General features: G+C 45.7%; 1 protein-coding gene across 3 annotated transcripts in view; it reads left to right on the top strand.

The window, feature by feature from the left end:
• Ncoa2 (nuclear receptor coactivator 2) overlaps positions 1-17,947 on the top strand; it is a 228,504-nt gene that overhangs the window by 198,294 nt on the left and 12,263 nt on the right. For 2 of the 3 annotated variants that reach the window (XM_029476884.1, XM_021170377.2), the window contains exons 12-17: positions 1,319-1,529; positions 6,026-6,241; positions 8,099-8,228; positions 12,498-12,663; positions 15,978-16,256; positions 16,592-16,669. In XM_029476884.1, the coding sequence (XP_029332744.1) occupies positions 1,319-1,529; positions 6,026-6,241; positions 8,099-8,228; positions 12,498-12,663; positions 15,978-16,256; positions 16,592-16,669 (1,080 nt within the window). Of the gene's footprint in view, positions 1-1,318; positions 1,530-3,180; positions 3,388-6,025; positions 6,242-8,098; positions 8,229-12,497; positions 12,664-15,977; positions 16,257-16,591; positions 16,670-17,947 lie in introns of all 3 variants that reach the window. The other variant, XM_021170361.1, reaches the window with a different exon arrangement.

The following is a 17,947-nucleotide window of genomic DNA, read 5'->3' as shown; positions in this document are numbered from 1 at the left end:
TTGTCATGCCTGGTGATCTGAGGTCTATCCCTTAGACTCTCATGGGAAAGAGAGAATCGGCACCCACAGGTCCTCCTTGGATGTTCACACACACGAAGGAATGAGTGGACTTTTCTTATTAGAAAGACACAGTAGACTACACAGAAGCACACTCCTATAATTCGCACATGAGCGAATCCATTAGAAGTCTTTGCCAGTTTCACGTGGACTCAGATACTTTTGTTCAGTTTTGAAACCATCTCCCTCTAGCCCAGAATAGCCTATGGCTCACTGGAGCTCAGGCTGGCTTTAGCCTCAAGTGCTGGGATTCAGGCATGATCACACTTGTTTGACCACTTTCCTGTGTAATTGAAATCTATGATCTTAAATGCTAGCACCCTGATAGGTTATACCCAAAAGAATGCCAGTGAAGTCATTCTAGCTCTTAGACAAAAAAAAAAAAAAAAGTAGGCAATATAAAATAGTGGTCATACTTAGGTTATTAATCAGTATTGGTAATTGGAATTGAATTCAAGACATGATTTGAAGAAACTGGCTCATATGAAATCAAGTTAATACACGCTATGCTTGGCATCAGCTGGTGGCGGCACACGCACGCCTTTAATCCCAGCACTCGGGAGGCAGAGGCAGAGGCACGTGAAACTCTGACTTCAAGGCCAGCCTGGTCTGCAGATCAAGTTCCAGGACAGAAACCTGTCTCAAAAAACAAAGAGGGGGTGGGGGAGCTAGTTAGGTCATCTAAACTGGTTAATAAGAAAGCTACTGACATTCAAACCTAAAATAAAAGCAAGCAAAAGGCACATTTCAAGTTGAAAAAGCAAGACTTAGCTAGTCCATGAATATTTGAAGCTTATTTTACAGCCAACTCATACACACAAGGGAAATAGCCATGGTTATTTGTACCATATTTTACACCAGCTTTATTGTTATTATTTCTTAAGAAAAAAAATGAAATCCAAACTGTAAGTCATGGTCCAATTATAAGTACTTGGATATAATCTTTCATAATTAATGGGTGGTTCACATAAAATAAAGGAACTACATAAACTGCTAGTGAGTTGCAAGGTGGGAAACAGCTTCCTTTTTAAATCGGCCATGCCTGGTTTCTAAGGGAGGGAGTCATGGTCCTCGGTGGATTCAGTTATGAGAGATGGTTGCCCCATTATTAGGCCTTACATTTGCACATACCTGCTTTTTTTTTTTTTAACTTGGCTAGGATGCCCTGTGTGATGGTTGGGTCTGTAGTCGCCAATGGCCAGGGTTGGGGTCCCCTCTTGCAGCATGGACCTGGATGTATACTTCTGTTTGTTGACTGCAGCCTGGCAGTGAGCTGGACAACTTGGAAGAGATTTTGGATGATTTGCAGAACAGTCAGTTACCACAGCTTTTCCCAGACACAAGGCCAGGAGCTCCTACTGGGTCAGTTGACAAGCAAGCCATCATCAATGACCTCATGCAACTCACAGCTGACAGCAGTCCCGTCCCACCTGCCGGAGCCCAGAAGGCAGCACTGCGCATGTCACAGAGCAGTGAGTATGCGCTCTAACCCCATCAGAGACCAACTCAAGGCTGCCAGAGTCCTGGTCTGTCCGGCAGCTTACTGCCATCGTTTCCTTTGGAGAGGAAAATTCAAACCAGGCATGGTTACTGCATGCTTGTAATCCCAGACATGAGGCTGAGGCAGGAGGATGGTGAGAGTTCAAGGGCAACCTGAGCTACATAGTGAGGCCCTGTCTCAAAAAGTTTTAATTGTTCACAAAAAGGGTGCTCACAGTCAAATGCCTTATGCCATTCACTCTGATAGAATATATTGTGTTCAGTTTTGTGTGAACAGTTTTAGTTTACAGAAAGACAAGTCTTCAGTGCTGGTAAACAAAAGTACCATCTCCACCTCAGTAGAGCACCACTGCCCATGCCTACCAGTGTCCTCAAGTCTTTTTCAGACTTTCAGCAAACCTCAGGCAAATCAGAGATAACTACCTTTAGAAACTATGTCCTTCCTTGCATGGTCCCTGACCATTCTGGGAAGGGGTAAAGGAAAGTAAGATGAAGTTTTGTTTGACCTGGGCAAATCACAAAGCTAAAGAATGAGAGACCAGCCCGCATGGTGGCGCATGTCTCAAAAAAAAAAAAAGAATGAGAGACTGAGGTAAGCTAGTACTTTTTAACCCAGAATGGAGCAAAGAACACGGTGGGGGCTCGCAGCTACGCTCGCTCGGGAGCCCCCAGGGACCCTGAAATGGTGAGCTGAGCCGTAGGAAGGCAGGCCTAGGAGAGGCGAGCAATGTCTGTTCCCAGCCTGGTTTTTCTGAATGGTTTTTCTCTACCATAGGTTTTTGAAAAGTCTTCTTTCTTCTAACTGCCAGTGCAGTCTATGTTTATAAAACTAAAAGAAAGTAAAGTCTTGATATGACTAATAAATTAGCCCTGTAAGTTAGTGTATAGCATTTGAGTGTTTTAATAACATTGTTATAAAATTACAGGTCATCTACTTGGCACTAGATTACTGCTCAGTACACAGTCAATTCTTGTGAACCAACCATCAAAACCATTTCACATCTAAATAGTGCCCGGAGTTAAAGCCCTACTGCTGTTCACAGGCTACAATGGAGAATTGTCTCAGGTGGCACAGTATGCACTCAACAGTTTTAACTTCTAGTGGACGTATCTACTTCTACTTATTCTAAACCTTGAGCCCAGTGAAGAGATAATGTTCTAACATCCAACCCACATGTGTGTAGGCTGCTGCTGCTGTATGCAAGAGATGTTTATAGGCTCGTTCCTGAAAAAATAAGAACTCCTGAAGCAGACAAGGGCATACCAAAGAAACAAAAAAATGAGAAACAGAAAAAGACTACCCACCAGCGTGTGAATAGTAAAACATGAACACTATCATATTAACGTACGATAATGGTTTAGTTAGCAAAAACTTTTCAATGCTACAATTCCTGGAGAGAAAACGTGGTACTTTTTTTTACATTCCCTTTTTGCAAGGCCATTGAGAGTTATATAATACCATTCAGGGTGCTGCATATGTTTTCTGTAGTTGTCTTTCATGGAGAGAGTTACCAAAGATGTGCATCTTTGTCATGCTACATTTACCCTAAACACTACTTACTGTTAATATTCCTTTTCATTGTCCTTTATTAACCTTCAATTTTTCATTTGTTCTTTCCTTAGCTTTTAATAACCCACGACCAGGGCAACTGGGCAGGTTATTGCCAAACCAGAACTTACCACTTGACATCACTTTGCAAAGCCCAACTGGTGCTGGACCTTTCCCACCAATCAGAAACAGTAGCCCCTACTCAGTGATACCTCAGCCAGGAATGATGGGTAACCAAGGGATGCTAGGAAGCCAAGGAAACTTAGGGAACAATAGCACAGGTAAGGGCTCAGCAGTACTGCTGCTTACTGGCGGGTTGTGTAATTTAACAATGTGTTCGTCCACATCAAAATGGTAGAACTTGACCATGGGCTTGTTAGAAACGGTACGGATCCCCTGTGAGGGTGGCCTTGGGAAGCCACTCCATCAAGCTGACCAAGTCATTCCTCAGCTGCTGCTTTGAGGAGGTTCCTGATCTCAGTCTTCTTGTCCAGCCTTACTGCACTTCCCTCCCAACTGCTGGTCTGACCTTGGAAGAATATATGCAAAATAAACGGATGGGTGTCTGTACCATAACTGGTGCTGGTTAGCCATAGGTATCTACTGATACCTCCAAAAACACATTGATGGTTTTGGAATGGGAGTTTAGAATTCTACCATTCTTCCACAATTCTAGATCCTTTTTCCACTTAGGAAAAAAATAAAAATGAAGTAAAAGTGAGGAGCTTTTTGCCTGTGCTTCCACATTTCCACTGTACGTTCAGCCATGTAGGGCTGCTGCTGGAGGACCACTTGAGCCACAGACTTTGTTGTCTTTTGTTTTATTGGCATTTGTGTTCTGGTTTCTTAACATTAATGCATTTTAACAGCTTCAAGTCAGGGCACAATTAAATAGGCACACTGGTTTGAAGTCACACCAATGTGTGTGGCTCTCAGGCGGCTTCCTAGAGATTGGAGAAGTTGCCTGTGATCTAGCTGGAGCTTGACCTGATACAGTTTTCCAGGGTCCTCCTCCATATTTCCTAAGTGGTGCATCTTCCTGCCACAGCTGCATAGAATTCAGAATGAACTCACAACAGTGTGGGCCGTGGAATGGCATTTGTTATGGGTCTAGGAGAGTGCTGGCTTCCTTAGGAAGAGCTGGCTATAGCTTTCTTTCCTTGTCTCAGTGATATATTAGAGACGTGGGCACCCTATACATTACCGTTTTAGTTCACTGAAGATCAGAGCACTGTTCAAGGGGAAGTGACGGATGCTTCATTTCTGATTGCTCAGAGCGAATTTATGGGAAGCATGAGCTATACTGTATCAGTTTATTCATCCAACAGATACTCACCCCTGCTTAATTACACATACATACGGACTCCCTCATTAAATTACAGATCCCTGAAAACAGTGCCGTATTCACTCCATTACTCTTAAATAAAAGCATGACTCATAGATATATTGGTGATGTGAAATTCTTTAGAGAAAAGTAGCTGATGAATGACTAAGAGTAGCTCCCTATCAGTGAATACAATGATCTACGCTGTTGAAGTCTTGTATAGGACCTTAGGACCACGGGGATGGCCTCTGCATGTCCCAGAACCTAGTAGTGCCCAGGCTGTCAGGATCACATGGTATAGAGACCAGCACCATAAGGAACAGTGTCCATTTTTGCTGCACTGATACTGTTGAGTTACAGGTAACTTCACCCTCCTACTCTCATCTTATTATGCTATTTAAATAGATTATTTTGAAACTAAAATGCCATTCCACTTATCCATTTATAGATAAAATATAAATGATTTTAAATATGTCTTAGTATTGCAGTTTTTAACCCTAACTAATCACCCTCCACCTTTTAGCATCTCGGCACATCCCTCATTCACGCGTGAGGAGACACCCGTGTTCTATCCACGTGTTCATTATACCAAAGTTGCTTAACCGAAATAAAGTAACCGAAAGCAAGCCATGAATTTGAAAGCAAATCTTTATATCCCCTGTATCACGTTTCAGAGCAAAGAGATATTTCTGAGGCTTCTCCTTCAGTATGTCTTAGGCAGTGTTTGGTCACTGCCGTCACCCAGAGCCTGGACACTAATAGAACAGACCCTGAATCCTGCCTGGTGATGTTGAGTTCTCATTGGTCCATGTGATCAGATGCCAAGTGTAGAAGATTTTTCTCACACCTCTGCTAGCCCATTCTACATGGGCGTGGTCAGGAATGCAGTGCTTCAGGAGGGTGGGACCCTTAGCTCAGGCACTGTGTCAGGAAAGTCTTTAACTTCCTGAGGCCTTAGAGGCTACCCTTGGTAAATTTTGAAATTTACTAAATTTTTTTTTTTGATGGAAGTTGTTGCTGAAGTATCCTGTCCATGCAGACGTGTGCCTGAGGTGGCGCAGCCTCACGTGATGGCCACCCAGTGAACATGTCTGCATGCTCCAGAAGCGTAGCAGGCGCTGACCCACTGAAAGGATGGGAGGATGCTCAGCTCTCTCTCGAAAAGGCTTTGCAGGATAGTCTCTGACTGGGGTCGAGACTTTTGAGATTGATTATCAGTTCTTACCTTGTTCCTCCTCACCTTACCTCACCTCACCTCCCTTTTGGAAAGTAGAGCTCTGACGTATACATCAGCTAATGTGATTCACTTCCTGAGGAAGGAAGTTGGGGTTATCCACTTGCCGCAGTGCCTGTTCTAATAAGTACATATGGGAACAGTTTTAACAGCTCTTCTGAGCAGATGCATGCTGTGAAAACTGTAGTAATCACCAACTCTTAGCTCTTAGCCAAGGGCCCACATCTGCCCCGGGGGAGTGTTTGCTGTTGAGCCAACTGCAGGTTACAGTCATGGTCTGAGTCTTGTAGGTAGGTCTGGCATGCGTGCGTATGCTGTTTTCAATGTCTGCATCTCTCAGTTTCCTCTGTCTTGGATGCAGGAATGATTGGCAACAGCACTTCCCGGCCCAGCATGCCTTCTGGGGAATGGGCACCACAGAGTCCAGCTGTGAGAGTCACTTGTGCTGCTACCACTGGTGCCATGAACCGGCCAGTCCAAGGAGGCATGATTCGGAACCCAACAGCCAGCATCCCCATGCGAGCCAACAGCCAGCCTGGCCAAAGACAGATGCTTCAGTCTCAGGTCATGAACATAGGTAAGGCTCCTTCCCTGATGCCCTTTACCCCGTGGTCCTTCAGGACATGCAGTCCTCAATGGCATTTGCTAAAACCCTGTTAAATCATAGACTGATTACCTAATTTTAATTTGGAAGCAAAATACATTAAAATGTCACATTATAAATGCCATATATATAAAATGTCACATATATATGCATGTATATGGTAGTTTAAAGGCAAAGACATAGTTTGGTTGTACAGCCTCTGTATGGTCATCCTGTACTGCTAAGGCCCTCAGCCAGGCTGTGAAGTCAGCATCTCCCTCAGCCTCATTGATAGTGCGACCACTCAAGAACATAACACAGCACCCGAGCATCTCTGGCATTCTATCTGGAGGCAGTTCACATGTCACTGAAATGAATTTTTTGTGTACACTCCATAAAACCTTCATCATAGCTGCCTAAAGCTGAAGGCCTGGAAGGAGGCAGGAAGTGAGTCCTGAGACAAGGGCTTCCTCTTCAGGTAAGTGAAAGTGCCCGAGTTGATGTGGTAGTGGTACACTCGAACACATTGACACCTACAGGATGCTGCACCTGAAGTCATGAGTTGTATGTATGATGAATGAATCATCAGGAAACTTGTTACTACATATTAATGTACACACTTAGAATCCTGACCCTTGGGAGATCCAGGCAAGAGTTCAGCATCCTCAGCTCCTTAGCAAGTCTGAGGCCTGGCTGAACTAAACAAGGCCCTGTCTCAAGGGGAAAAGAGATCAGCTGCCTATACAACTCCTACTTGATATCATTCTTGTAACCATAGACATAGGACTTAAATCTTAAACATCAGCTCAATTCTGAAAAGTCTGTGTTTGTAAACTTTCTTGTTAGATATCGCACAGGAAGTGCTAACTCATTCCCAGGAGAATGCAAGAGTGTTTTCACAGAAGAGCAGGCCTCTTGCCAGAGCTCTCAATCAGGTTTCTTCTATAGGTATTAAAGTGCTGTGTGTGTTTTGACTCAGTATTTCTGAGAGTGACATTTATAATTACATTTCTACATATATACTCATGGTAGTAGGTGGAAAATTAAGCTGAGACATGAGTAAGATGTTTATAAAAGTGACAGTAAGAGGTCTTACATAAATATTTAATTTATTCCCCATCTTGCTGATGGTTTGGAACTCATAGTACAGTTCTGTAAGATTTAGTATGTAGCTGAATTTCTCTAGTGGTAAAGCAGTCAATAAAGCAGAATTTGCCGAACACAACATTGCCTGTTGTGGATGTCCAGTCAATGGATAATAAAATAAAACAATTAGAAAGCTCATGTGCATTAGAGCCACAAAAAGAGAAAGCTGTGTATCTGAGTGTGTGTCCTGTGGGAGAGCTAAGGCTTGGGAAAGTACTGGTGCGGGTGATCTGCTCCCTGGTGCCTTGCAGCTTGTCTGTGCAGCCTTACATGTTTGCACCATATTGCAGATACATGGTTCTCCTCTTCATTCCAGTCTTCTGCAGGCACCTGGTAGAGTATGGCAGAAATTTTGGGCTGTGGGATGCAGGGAAGAAGGGAGTTGGAGGTTCTGCTAACTCACATGTGCATGTTTATGATTTTTTTAAATGAGTTAGCATTTTCAATATTATCCATACAAACAAAAGCTTTAAGTAAGAAACCAGATATCCTGCTGTCATTACTGACTTAGACGTGCCCTAAGTTGGGTGGTATTAACCTTGTGTTCATCGCTTGCATTTGTACCTTACAACAGAGCTGCATCCACCTTTGCATTTTCTATCAACCAACAATTTTATTTGCTATTACACAGTAAACCTGTGCTTTCTAAATTATAAGATTCAAAAAATTTAGGTCTTTCTTCTCTTTTTTTTCTCCCTCTTTCAGGCCCTTCTGAGTTAGAGATGAACATGGGAGGACCTCAATATAACCAACAGCAGGCCCCTCCAAACCAAACTGCCCCGTGGCCTGAGAGCATCCTGCCTATAGACCAGGCATCATTTGCCAGCCAGAACAGGTAGGTCTGCACCCGGAGAGTTAGAAGAGCATTAGCTCATGGCTCCTGGCTCCCAGAGTTGTTGCAAATGTACGCTGGGTGAATCCCTCCGGAATGGATGATACCTGCCCAGTTCTCCTTTCTTCAGACCGAGTCATCTGCTAGGCTCAGCGTGAAAGGAAGGTGCAGAACTCGGCATGATCTGAGCACACCTTTAAACACCGGCAGCTTAGTTGGGAAAATGATATGTTTGTACTGCTAATCACTATTATGCAGCAGTGTGCAGTATAGATGCTGTGAGGGGAGGAATCAGTAGCTCGTCCAGCAAGGCTGACAGAGGTTTCAGAGTCTTGGGGGAAGTGCACAGGCATAGGAGCCTAGTGCACATGGCCGGCCACACAGCACCCTGTTCCATCAAGGGTTACATGGTACGTGTAGGGTAACAGGGAATGGTCTTAGTTTGAATTGTGTTTATTTTACCACAGTTTACAAAAAATAAAAGGGGGGGGGTCCAGGGTCCAGCTAGGTAAGTCCTCCTCCCTCGTCGAAAAAACTTCTTTGCAACAGAGACCATTGTAAGAAAAAAATCACAGCCAGGCATGGTGGCGCACGCCTTTAGTCCCAGCAATTGGGAGGCAGAGGCAGGTGGATTTCTGAGTTCAAGGCCAGCCTGGTCTACAGAGTGAGTTCCAGGACAGCCAGAGCTATACAGAGAAACCCTGTCTCTAAAGGAAAAAGAAAAAAAGAAATCACAAACAATCAAAATGATGGTTGTAGAGCCCTATTTCAATGATACATCTGTAAAACACACCCATACCTAAGGCTCAGGGAACATTGTGAAGGAAGGGATGGGCAGGATATAATATCCAGATGGCCATGGAGAGACTAGTGACATCTGAAAGCTGCACCCATGAAGTCTCACCACATGACAAGGATAACAATAAACACTCCAAAGTGGATGGAGGAATGCCCACAAGGCCTCAGTCCTACACAAGAACTGCGGGCCACTAAGGAATGCTGGGAGGGAGAAACAGTCCTCCTCAGAGAAGAACACACCAATTGGTTATCAATACCAAGTTGTCAGCCCTGAACACATGCACATGTACATAGGCTAAGCAGGTCATACTTATACACACACACACACACACACACATATACACATATGTGCCTGTAACAGCAACAAATGAAAAAGGAAGCTCTGAATTTGAGCTGAGCTGGGAGAGGTATATGGAGGGCTTGAAGGAAGAAATAATGTATTGCAATTGGAGCTAGGAAGGTAACACAGTTGATCAAGTGCTTGCTTCAGTAACATGAAAACCTGAGTTCAGGTCCAGAACATATTGAAAAGCCAGTGATAGTGGCCCACATTGTAACCTAAGCACTGCAGAGACAGAGGCAAGAGGATCTGCAAGGGTCATGGGCCAGGGGCCAGCCACTCTAGCGTAAGCAGTAGGCACAGAGGTGGTGGGGGAGAGGGGGAGGGAGGGGGGGAGAGAGAGAGAGAGAGAGAGAGAGAGAGAGATCTCCCAGCACTTAGGACAGCCGGGGCTACACAGAGAAACCCTGTCGCAAAAAAAAAAAAAAACCTGAAAACCAAAAGCAACCTTGCAGTCCTTCTGCGTGCGCCTCCTGAGAGCCGGGATCACAGGTGTGTGCTGCACACTGGGCTGTAGTAAATCATTGTGAATGGGTGTGTCTAGAAGACTCTTGCCACTTTGTTTACACACTGCCCTTATGTGTTTTCAGTTCTTTGTTGAATTATGACAGTATGTCAGACCTTTTCTCTATTTCATCCACACATTGTCATCCTCTGTGTGTATGTGTGTGTGTGTGTGTGTGTGTGCATGCGCACGCATGCATACATGTTGGGAAGCAGAGTCAGATGGATCTCTAACTTCAAAGCTACATAGTGAGTCCTGTGCACTAGGCTGTAGTGCCCAGGGGCTTCCTCCAAGACTCTGCTAGAGGAGCTACTGAAACATGCAACTGGGCTGCATAGTGAGACCCTGTCTCAGAAAAAACACAAACAACACAACACAAAACAGTATTTTATTATTCAGTGTGCATGTCTAACTTGGGCATCTGTTTTCTCTTGTAAGTACTGGGTTGCTGCAGGGTTAAGAATTTATTCTCAGAAAGGATGAGGCTGGGCCTCTCCAGCTTCAATGCGGTGAAGATTGGCAAGTCTGTGCTCATGCAGATTCCACAGTCTGCCGTGGTTAGACTTCACATTGCCTATTTATCCGTGGAAGCATCTGGGAGTCTAGTTGTTTTGCAGTTCTTTTAACAGAAGCTGACACCTGCTAACACTGCTGGACGGAGCCTATCCTAGTTCAGGTTATTATTGCTGTGATAAACACTGACCAAAAGCAAGTTGGGGAGGAAAGGATTTATCCAGCCTACACTTCCACATCATAGCCCAAGAAAGTCAAGGCAAATTCAAGTAGGACAGGAGCCTGGAGGCAGAAGGTGGCACAGAGGCTGTGAGAGGTGCTCTTACTAGCTTGCTCTCTTGTGGCTTGCTCAGCCTGCTTTCACATAGAACCCAGGACCACCAGCCACGATGAGCTGGGACCTCCTCCCACATCAGTCATTAAGAAAATGCTCTACAGAATGCCAACAGCTGGTTGTTACTGCGGCATTTCTCAGTTCAGGGTCCCTTCTCTCTGATGACTGTGTCAAGTTGACATAAAACTGTCCAGCACGGAGGCAGAACTTCACTGTCTCAGTAGCTTGCCAGGCCTGAGGGAACATGATCAAGAACCGACATTGACTTTTGACTACCAGAATTTGCCGAGCCCCAGTTGTTGGGTACTCCTGTGGGCTGTCCCCTCACACCCACTGTGACATGCGGTTGTCTGCTTTTCTTCCTCACATTGCCATTTCTCTTCCATTGTCTATTTCGTTCCTAAATCCCATCAGGAGAGGAAAGAGCTGATCACATTTGTGTTCTGAAGATTGGTTTAGGAAGTGTGGACTATGGAGAAAACAGAAGTAGATGGCACATATTGGCCATGTGCAGTGTAGGCAGGCTGTTCTTCCACCAGCCTCTTGTCTGTCTTAGTGGCAGGAAAAGTGGCACAGGGATACATACCCTACATGTTCCTGCCTGACAGTGGCCTCCCAGCAGCTCACTGTACATCAGACAGTCAGCAAGTAAGGTGAGGCATCCAGGGACACTCACTGAAGGACTTCCTCTTAAACATAGGATGGGGAGTATAGACTGCACATTGATTCCTTCTACTTTCACTGTTTGAAATTAATTGTTGGTAGGTGCTCAGCAGGACACCATGTTACAGTTCTAAGTCAGAATAACACATTAGACTGCCTAAGAAAACACAGCAGACTGAACTGGGTCAGGCCCAGACACCTCTGCCCCTTGATACATTCATTGCCACTTGTTTAAGAATGAGCTTTCTGGACTTGAACCCAGGGCATCCTATGTCTCGCCTGGCACATAGGAAGCCCTGGGTTCAATTCCAGTACCACACACAATACAAAGAAGAAGTAAGCTCCTCTGTAAAACTGGGTTCTCCACAGGATTCCATAGTAGGTCTACAGCACAAAACTGACTTTGGTGAAGTGCTGGCATTATTTCCCCTCACAGGTTTGCAGTGACTAGAAGATCCTCTAATCTGGTAACTTAATTATAATGTTAGATACCATAGAAATGGCAGTTTAGTGTCAAGATCACATATTGCCTTATAGCAGTTACAATTAGAAGGTTTGGGATTCCCTTCTCTTGGCACCTAACTCATGAGGGCTAACAGGTAAACTTCTCTGGAGTTTTAGTAAATGATTGCAAATTCTGGTTCTGCATAAATACACAGTTTCTTAGTAGACCAGCCAAGTTCACAAGCCCAGATTGTATTCAAGTGTGTGAGTCTGCTGCTCTCTCCTTTGCTCATCAAAGTCTCATTGAAAAGGACTGTGTATGAGTCACTGCGTTCTGCATTCACCTGTCAGTACACAGCAGATACACACGCACAGACCAGTGCAGGTCTGTGAACTTAGGTAGGTGAGCCCCGAACACACACACATCAAAGTAGCTTTTATGGCAGTGCCTTTCCGACTTTGCACAGATGTGGGTACCTAGCTAAGCTAACCCTGTACTTTATGGGAAGATGTAGAAACATAACTGGTTTAACTGGCCTTTATTAACACTAAAGTAGATTTTTCAGGTGCATATTTTCAGAAGTCTTCATTCTGTCCAGTGCTTGGCTGGAGGAAGAGTTTGTTGAAGTCAACTGGCATTTCTACCAGCCCATGGTGAAGTTTGTCTCTTTACAGGCAGCCCTTTGGCAGCTCCCCTGATGACCTGCTGTGTCCACATCCTGCCGCAGAGTCTCCAAGCGATGAGGGCGCTCTTCTTGACCAGCTATATTTGGCCTTGCGGAACTTCGATGGCCTTGAGGAGATTGATAGAGCTCTGGGGATACCAGAACTGGTCAGCCAGGTAGGCCAGAGCATCACAGCGGCCCAGCACTGCATAGGCCAAAGGTCTCTGTTCCTGCAGGCTTCTCTGGGATGCTTTTTCACTCCCCATCAGCAGGCCTCCCCTACTCCTCCCCTTTACTCTCATACTCTCACATAAACTGTTGCCCAAGAAGCAAGCACCGGGGAAGGACCATCACACAAGACAAGATACAGCAGAAAGGCAGAAGCAAGCCGAGAGCTTCTTGTCCACGCTTGCTGAAATGAAAGGGCAGCCACAGGCTCACTGCTGCTTCCTGGGGGCCTGGGTCCTCGCTGCTGGGATGGGAGACCATGTGAGCAGGCCTCAGTCCGGCCATGCCTATTCACTGAGACAGGCAGCCGCTACTTAGAAAAGGACTGTTTCACACACACGTAGCAGAAGCATCTTAAGTGTGACTGCAGCTCGCCAAACACTACAACCCTTATGTAGGTGTTGCCAGCAACAATTTTAGGATGTCAACCACCCTAGTGAGCCTAGTTCTCTCTCTGCTCCCTCGTTAATTTGAAGAAGTAACAGACTTTGTCTTTCTTTGATTTGAGAATGCCCTGAGGCTGTGATCATAACCCCATGTCCCCTCAGCATCTGAAACAACCTCCTCCTGGTCCTCCTTCCTGTCCAGTGCCAGTCTCTCTGTCACAAGCATCTTCCAAGGCCAGGCTGCCTGGCCCTGCAGCATGTCACTGTGAGGATAGTGACAGTCATTGAAGACTCTGGAACCTTAAAAACAGTCATAATTCCCAGAGTTTAGCAGACACAGGTGGGAGTTCAGACTTGTTGGTTCATATTGAAAACAGCAGAATGGAAAGAAATGACTGGAGGTTGCACAGTGCACCCTGACTTAAAGCCAGAAAGGAAATGGGGTACCTATTTCCTGTGTGACTGATCGGCTTCGCCTTTAGCTTCAGCTAGAGTTCAGTGTTTCTGCGATTATCCTTGAGTTTATGCAGGTGACATTCTTAAATGTCCTTGGAGTTCCTCAGTGACTGTAAGAGGACTTTGGAGGGGGGTTTATGTTTTAAGAGATTAGATTTTTAAGAAATTAAAGAGATCCCAGCCCAACCTAGGCTCAAATTTATGGCAGTTGACCTGTCTTGGCATCTAAAATATTGAAATACTTTTTTAAAAATTAAAACCAGTATTACATCATTTTGAATGCTCTCCTCAGGTCAGTCACTGTGTCATTTAAGCTGAACTACAGACGGCATTCTTAGGGGCAGCAGTGGAAATGTGGTGTGCATGTGTGCTATAGATTAGCCAGAGTTGCATACACAGTATAGAAATAAAGTTCTTGTCTCACAAACATCCCCAGAGCCCAGGAAACCACCAGGCTCAGTGGTACACATGTTACCCCAGCAATGGTAAATTTATGAAGGTGGAAACAGGAGGATTCCCACAGCACCAGCCAGTCTAGCGTAATCAGTGAGTTCTAAACAGAAGTGAGGCCTGTCTCAAACAGCAAAAACTAAATAGATCAATATGGGAATAACCTAAGTAGATTTCCTATTAAATATGGGCAGATGTAAAGTTCTGAAAGATTTCAACAAGATGTGGTCTCCCTGCTGATGATACACCATACACAGTTGTTTTTAAATTATCAAGAGGAGAGGTCAGTATACTGAAGCTGTCCTGCTAACCACAGACCACAGGCAGCGTTATCATCCTAGACCGTCTGGGAGGAAGGACTAAGGCAGGCTGCCAGAGCAGTAACCTGACGGCAGCTTGAGATTTTACTTCTGCGACTTGCCCTTCTAAAGACCTTCAGATGTGTAGCCGTGGCTTCGAGAAGGACAAGGGTATATTATATCTTCATATTGACACTAGAGCAGCGCCCTGAGAGAGCGCTAGATTCCCTATGCATGGAAATAGGATGATCAGCCAGAAGCTTCCATGTTCAGCTCAGTAGCAGAAATGACAAGACCTCTTGTCTCAGAAACTGAGTGAAAGGGCTGCATCCCCAGAAGTCCTCCAGGCTTCACACACTCATGTGCGCTTGCTCAGGCTGGCTCCTCCCCCCCAACACCCCGGCCTCTGTGTCTGTGTGTGTGTGTGTGTGTGTGTGTGTGTCTGTGTGTGTGTGTGTATCGCTCACATGTGCACACACTTTTTTAAAAACTATATAGCTAATGCAAGATGCAACTGGAGTTTATGCAGCTCTCTCTGTAAGACACATATCAGCTGGGCATGGTATCACATGCCTTCAATCCAGTACTCATTGAGACAGGCAGATCTCTGTGAGTTTGAGGCTAACTCAGTCTACGTAGTGGGTTCCAGGACAGCAGGGCTACATAATGAGACCATGTCTTGGGGTTTAAAAAAATGCATCTTTCAGACAATTAAATTAACCAAACATATACAAACTAGTCTTGCAGATACTCTGTCAGATGCTGGTCAGGGCACAGGGAGGATCGGCTACACGCCCTTACACCACCTTCCATTCCTTTCCCTCTGTAGGTCTTGGGTAGGACAACAGCTGTTGAAAAATCAAATGACAAGCACATTGAATATGTCTAGCATGTAGTAGTGAATTATAGCAAAGTGTACTATGTAAGATATTCCACTAACCATAGAGAACAGCGTAATAAACAGTACACAGTGTAAGGCAGGCATTGTGACACTGACCTCGAATCCCAGCACTTGGGAGGTGGAGGCCAGAGGCTCATGGTTGAAAACCATCCTGGGCTGCATAGCAAGTCAGAGACCAACTTGGGCTATGTCAGACCATATATCAAACTCTCTTCACCAGAACGTAATAGGCAGTAAGTTTATCACCCCACTGATGCGCTCAGGTCCCACATCACAGTACGCACCACAGCCTGCCCGCGCGGTCTTTGCTAGAAAGCCTCCCTGGAGTGGGCCTCATGTCCCCGAGTCTGTGGGTGTCTAGAGTGGAGACTGTAGGCTGCTTCCCCAGCATTGCTTATGGTGACTAAGGCGACCATGGGTTAAAATGACTGACATGGGGCTGTGTCTCAGTCAAAAGAGGGAACACTTGCAGCTGCCTGCTCACTAAAGGCCCTGCCAGGTTCTCACTGGAAGAAAGAAGGAGCATTGCAGAGTCCCACCGCCTCGCCTGGAGGAAGCGCTGCAGGGAGACAGCCCAACCCTTGCTTCTTCCCTCGAGGAGTTGCAAAGAGGCACTGGGTAGAAGGAAAGGTAGAGGCAGACTAAAAAAAAACATTGGTAAACTTGGTACAGTGTTTCTAAATCACCACTTACAGGAGGGGAGAGCGCGGCCTCGTGTTCAGTACAGTGTTAGTAGCTTTACGGTGTGTTTATCTGGGGCTTCTTTTCAGAGCCAAGCTGTGGATGCAGAGCAGTTCTCAAGCCAGGAGTCCAGCATAATGCTGGAGCAGAAGCCCCCCGTTTTCCCACAGCAGTACGCATCTCAGGCACAAATGGCCCAGGGTGGCTATAATCCCATGCAAGATCCAAACTTTCACACCATGGGACAGCGGCCAAATTACACCACACTCCGTATGCAGCCACGGCCGGGCCTCAGGCCCACAGGCATTGTGCAGAACCAGCCAAACCAACTGAGACTTCAGCTTCAGCACCGCCTCCAAGCACAGCAGGTTAGTTTCTCATGGGACTCGGGCGGGGCCTGGCTGGCTGAGGGATCGAGAAGAGTTAAGTTTTTGGAGAGGGCTGTTAATTGGAAAAGATGATTTGTATTGAGCTAAGAATAGCTACATACTCTTTAGTCTCAGTACTCAGGAGGCAGAGACAGGAACTCTGCGTTTGAAGCCAACCTGGTCTACAGAGTGAAACACAGGACAGACAGGGCTACATAGAGAAACCCTGTCTCAAAAAAATACGGATGGATTCTAGGTCAGCCTGGGTTACATAGTAAAACCCCGTCTCAAATTCCCCCTTCCGGACGAGTGCTAATGCCCGTGTTTGTGTGTAGAATCGCCAGCCGCTCATGAATCAGATCAGCAGTGTTTCCAATGTGAACCTGACTCTGAGGCCTGGAGTACCCACTCAGGTGAGAGCCTCTCCTCTCATTTTTCCTCCCAGATAGGCTGAGTGACCTGGTTTTTCCTAGTTCCTCTGACTCCCTGTGTTAGTTCTTAATGCCATCCCTGTTGCCAGGGTCAGCTGATTCTTGTAATACACAAGAGTTGTATTACAAAAAAGTATCAACCAATTCTGGATTCAAGTACTGCCCAATGTTCCCATGAGAACACGGGTTTAGCCTTCAAGACTCTGGCCACAACATTGCTCTCAGCAATAGCCTTGTTTCTATGGAGTTTGTGTGTGAAGACATTTTACGTGTGTGTAATTTACTTATTAAACTCAATGGACAGGCTATCTGAGACTCAAACAAGCCTTGCCTAACACTCGTATTCGTCTTTGGAAGCACACCTATGTCTTCCACTTCAGAACACTGGACGTCCTGCACCAGCAGAGCCTGGTAGGTTCTGTCGGCCACACCAGAAGGCCACACATCCAGCACGCCCTCCCCTTGGCAGGAAGCAGGCGAGTGCTAAGCAAAGGAAATCCGTGCTGCTGTCCTTACAGTGCTGCGCACACTCCTGTTTGCATTGCAGATAAACTTTAGAGTAGGCAGCCTTGTGAGTGGCCAGGGGATGCCATTCCAGCACCAGCGTACAGCACACGCCCAGGGCCCCTCCTCACATCATGTCACTCATCCTGGCCTCTCAACACAGTCACCTAGAGTAAAGACCATTCTGAGATCAGGTGCATCTGACATGATATAGCCATAGACCAGGGTGACTAAGGGTCACAGGGGACACCTGTGCAGCCAGCCAGAGCAGCCTGGAGATCAGTAAAGTAACAGAAATTACTGTCAGATCACCCCCACCTCTATCTCTCCGAAGTCACTTGGTTTCTTGTTAGGTTGGAATGTTCCTTCGAAGAGACTCTAAATGCTGTCCTCAACTTATATAAATCTTATGCCAGGCAAGGGTAGCCGTGCTGTAACCCCAGGGCTGTAGTAACTCCCAGCACTTGGGATACTAAAGCAGAAAAGAGTTGACAGTCAAGTTAGAGGACCCAGAAAGCAGCTCATGGGCACCTGTAACTCCATTTCCTGGTGATTAGACGCCCTCTTCTGGCCTCCATGAGTACTGCACACATAAAAATAAATTTTAAAAATAAACATAAAAAGTCTTCCTGTAGAAAGGCCTGTGCTCTTTTGACATCTTTTGATTGACTGTACCCTCAAGAAATGAGTTGGCAGGAGTGGATGTTCACAGTCAGCTATTGGATGTATCACAGGGCTCCCAATGGAGAAGCTAGA

This window comes from Mus caroli, chromosome 1 (genome assembly GCF_900094665.2).
Source record: "Mus caroli chromosome 1, CAROLI_EIJ_v1.1, whole genome shotgun sequence".
Taxonomy (NCBI): domain Eukaryota; kingdom Metazoa; phylum Chordata; class Mammalia; order Rodentia; family Muridae; genus Mus; species Mus caroli.
This window is presented reverse-complemented; position numbering and strand designations above follow the sequence as displayed.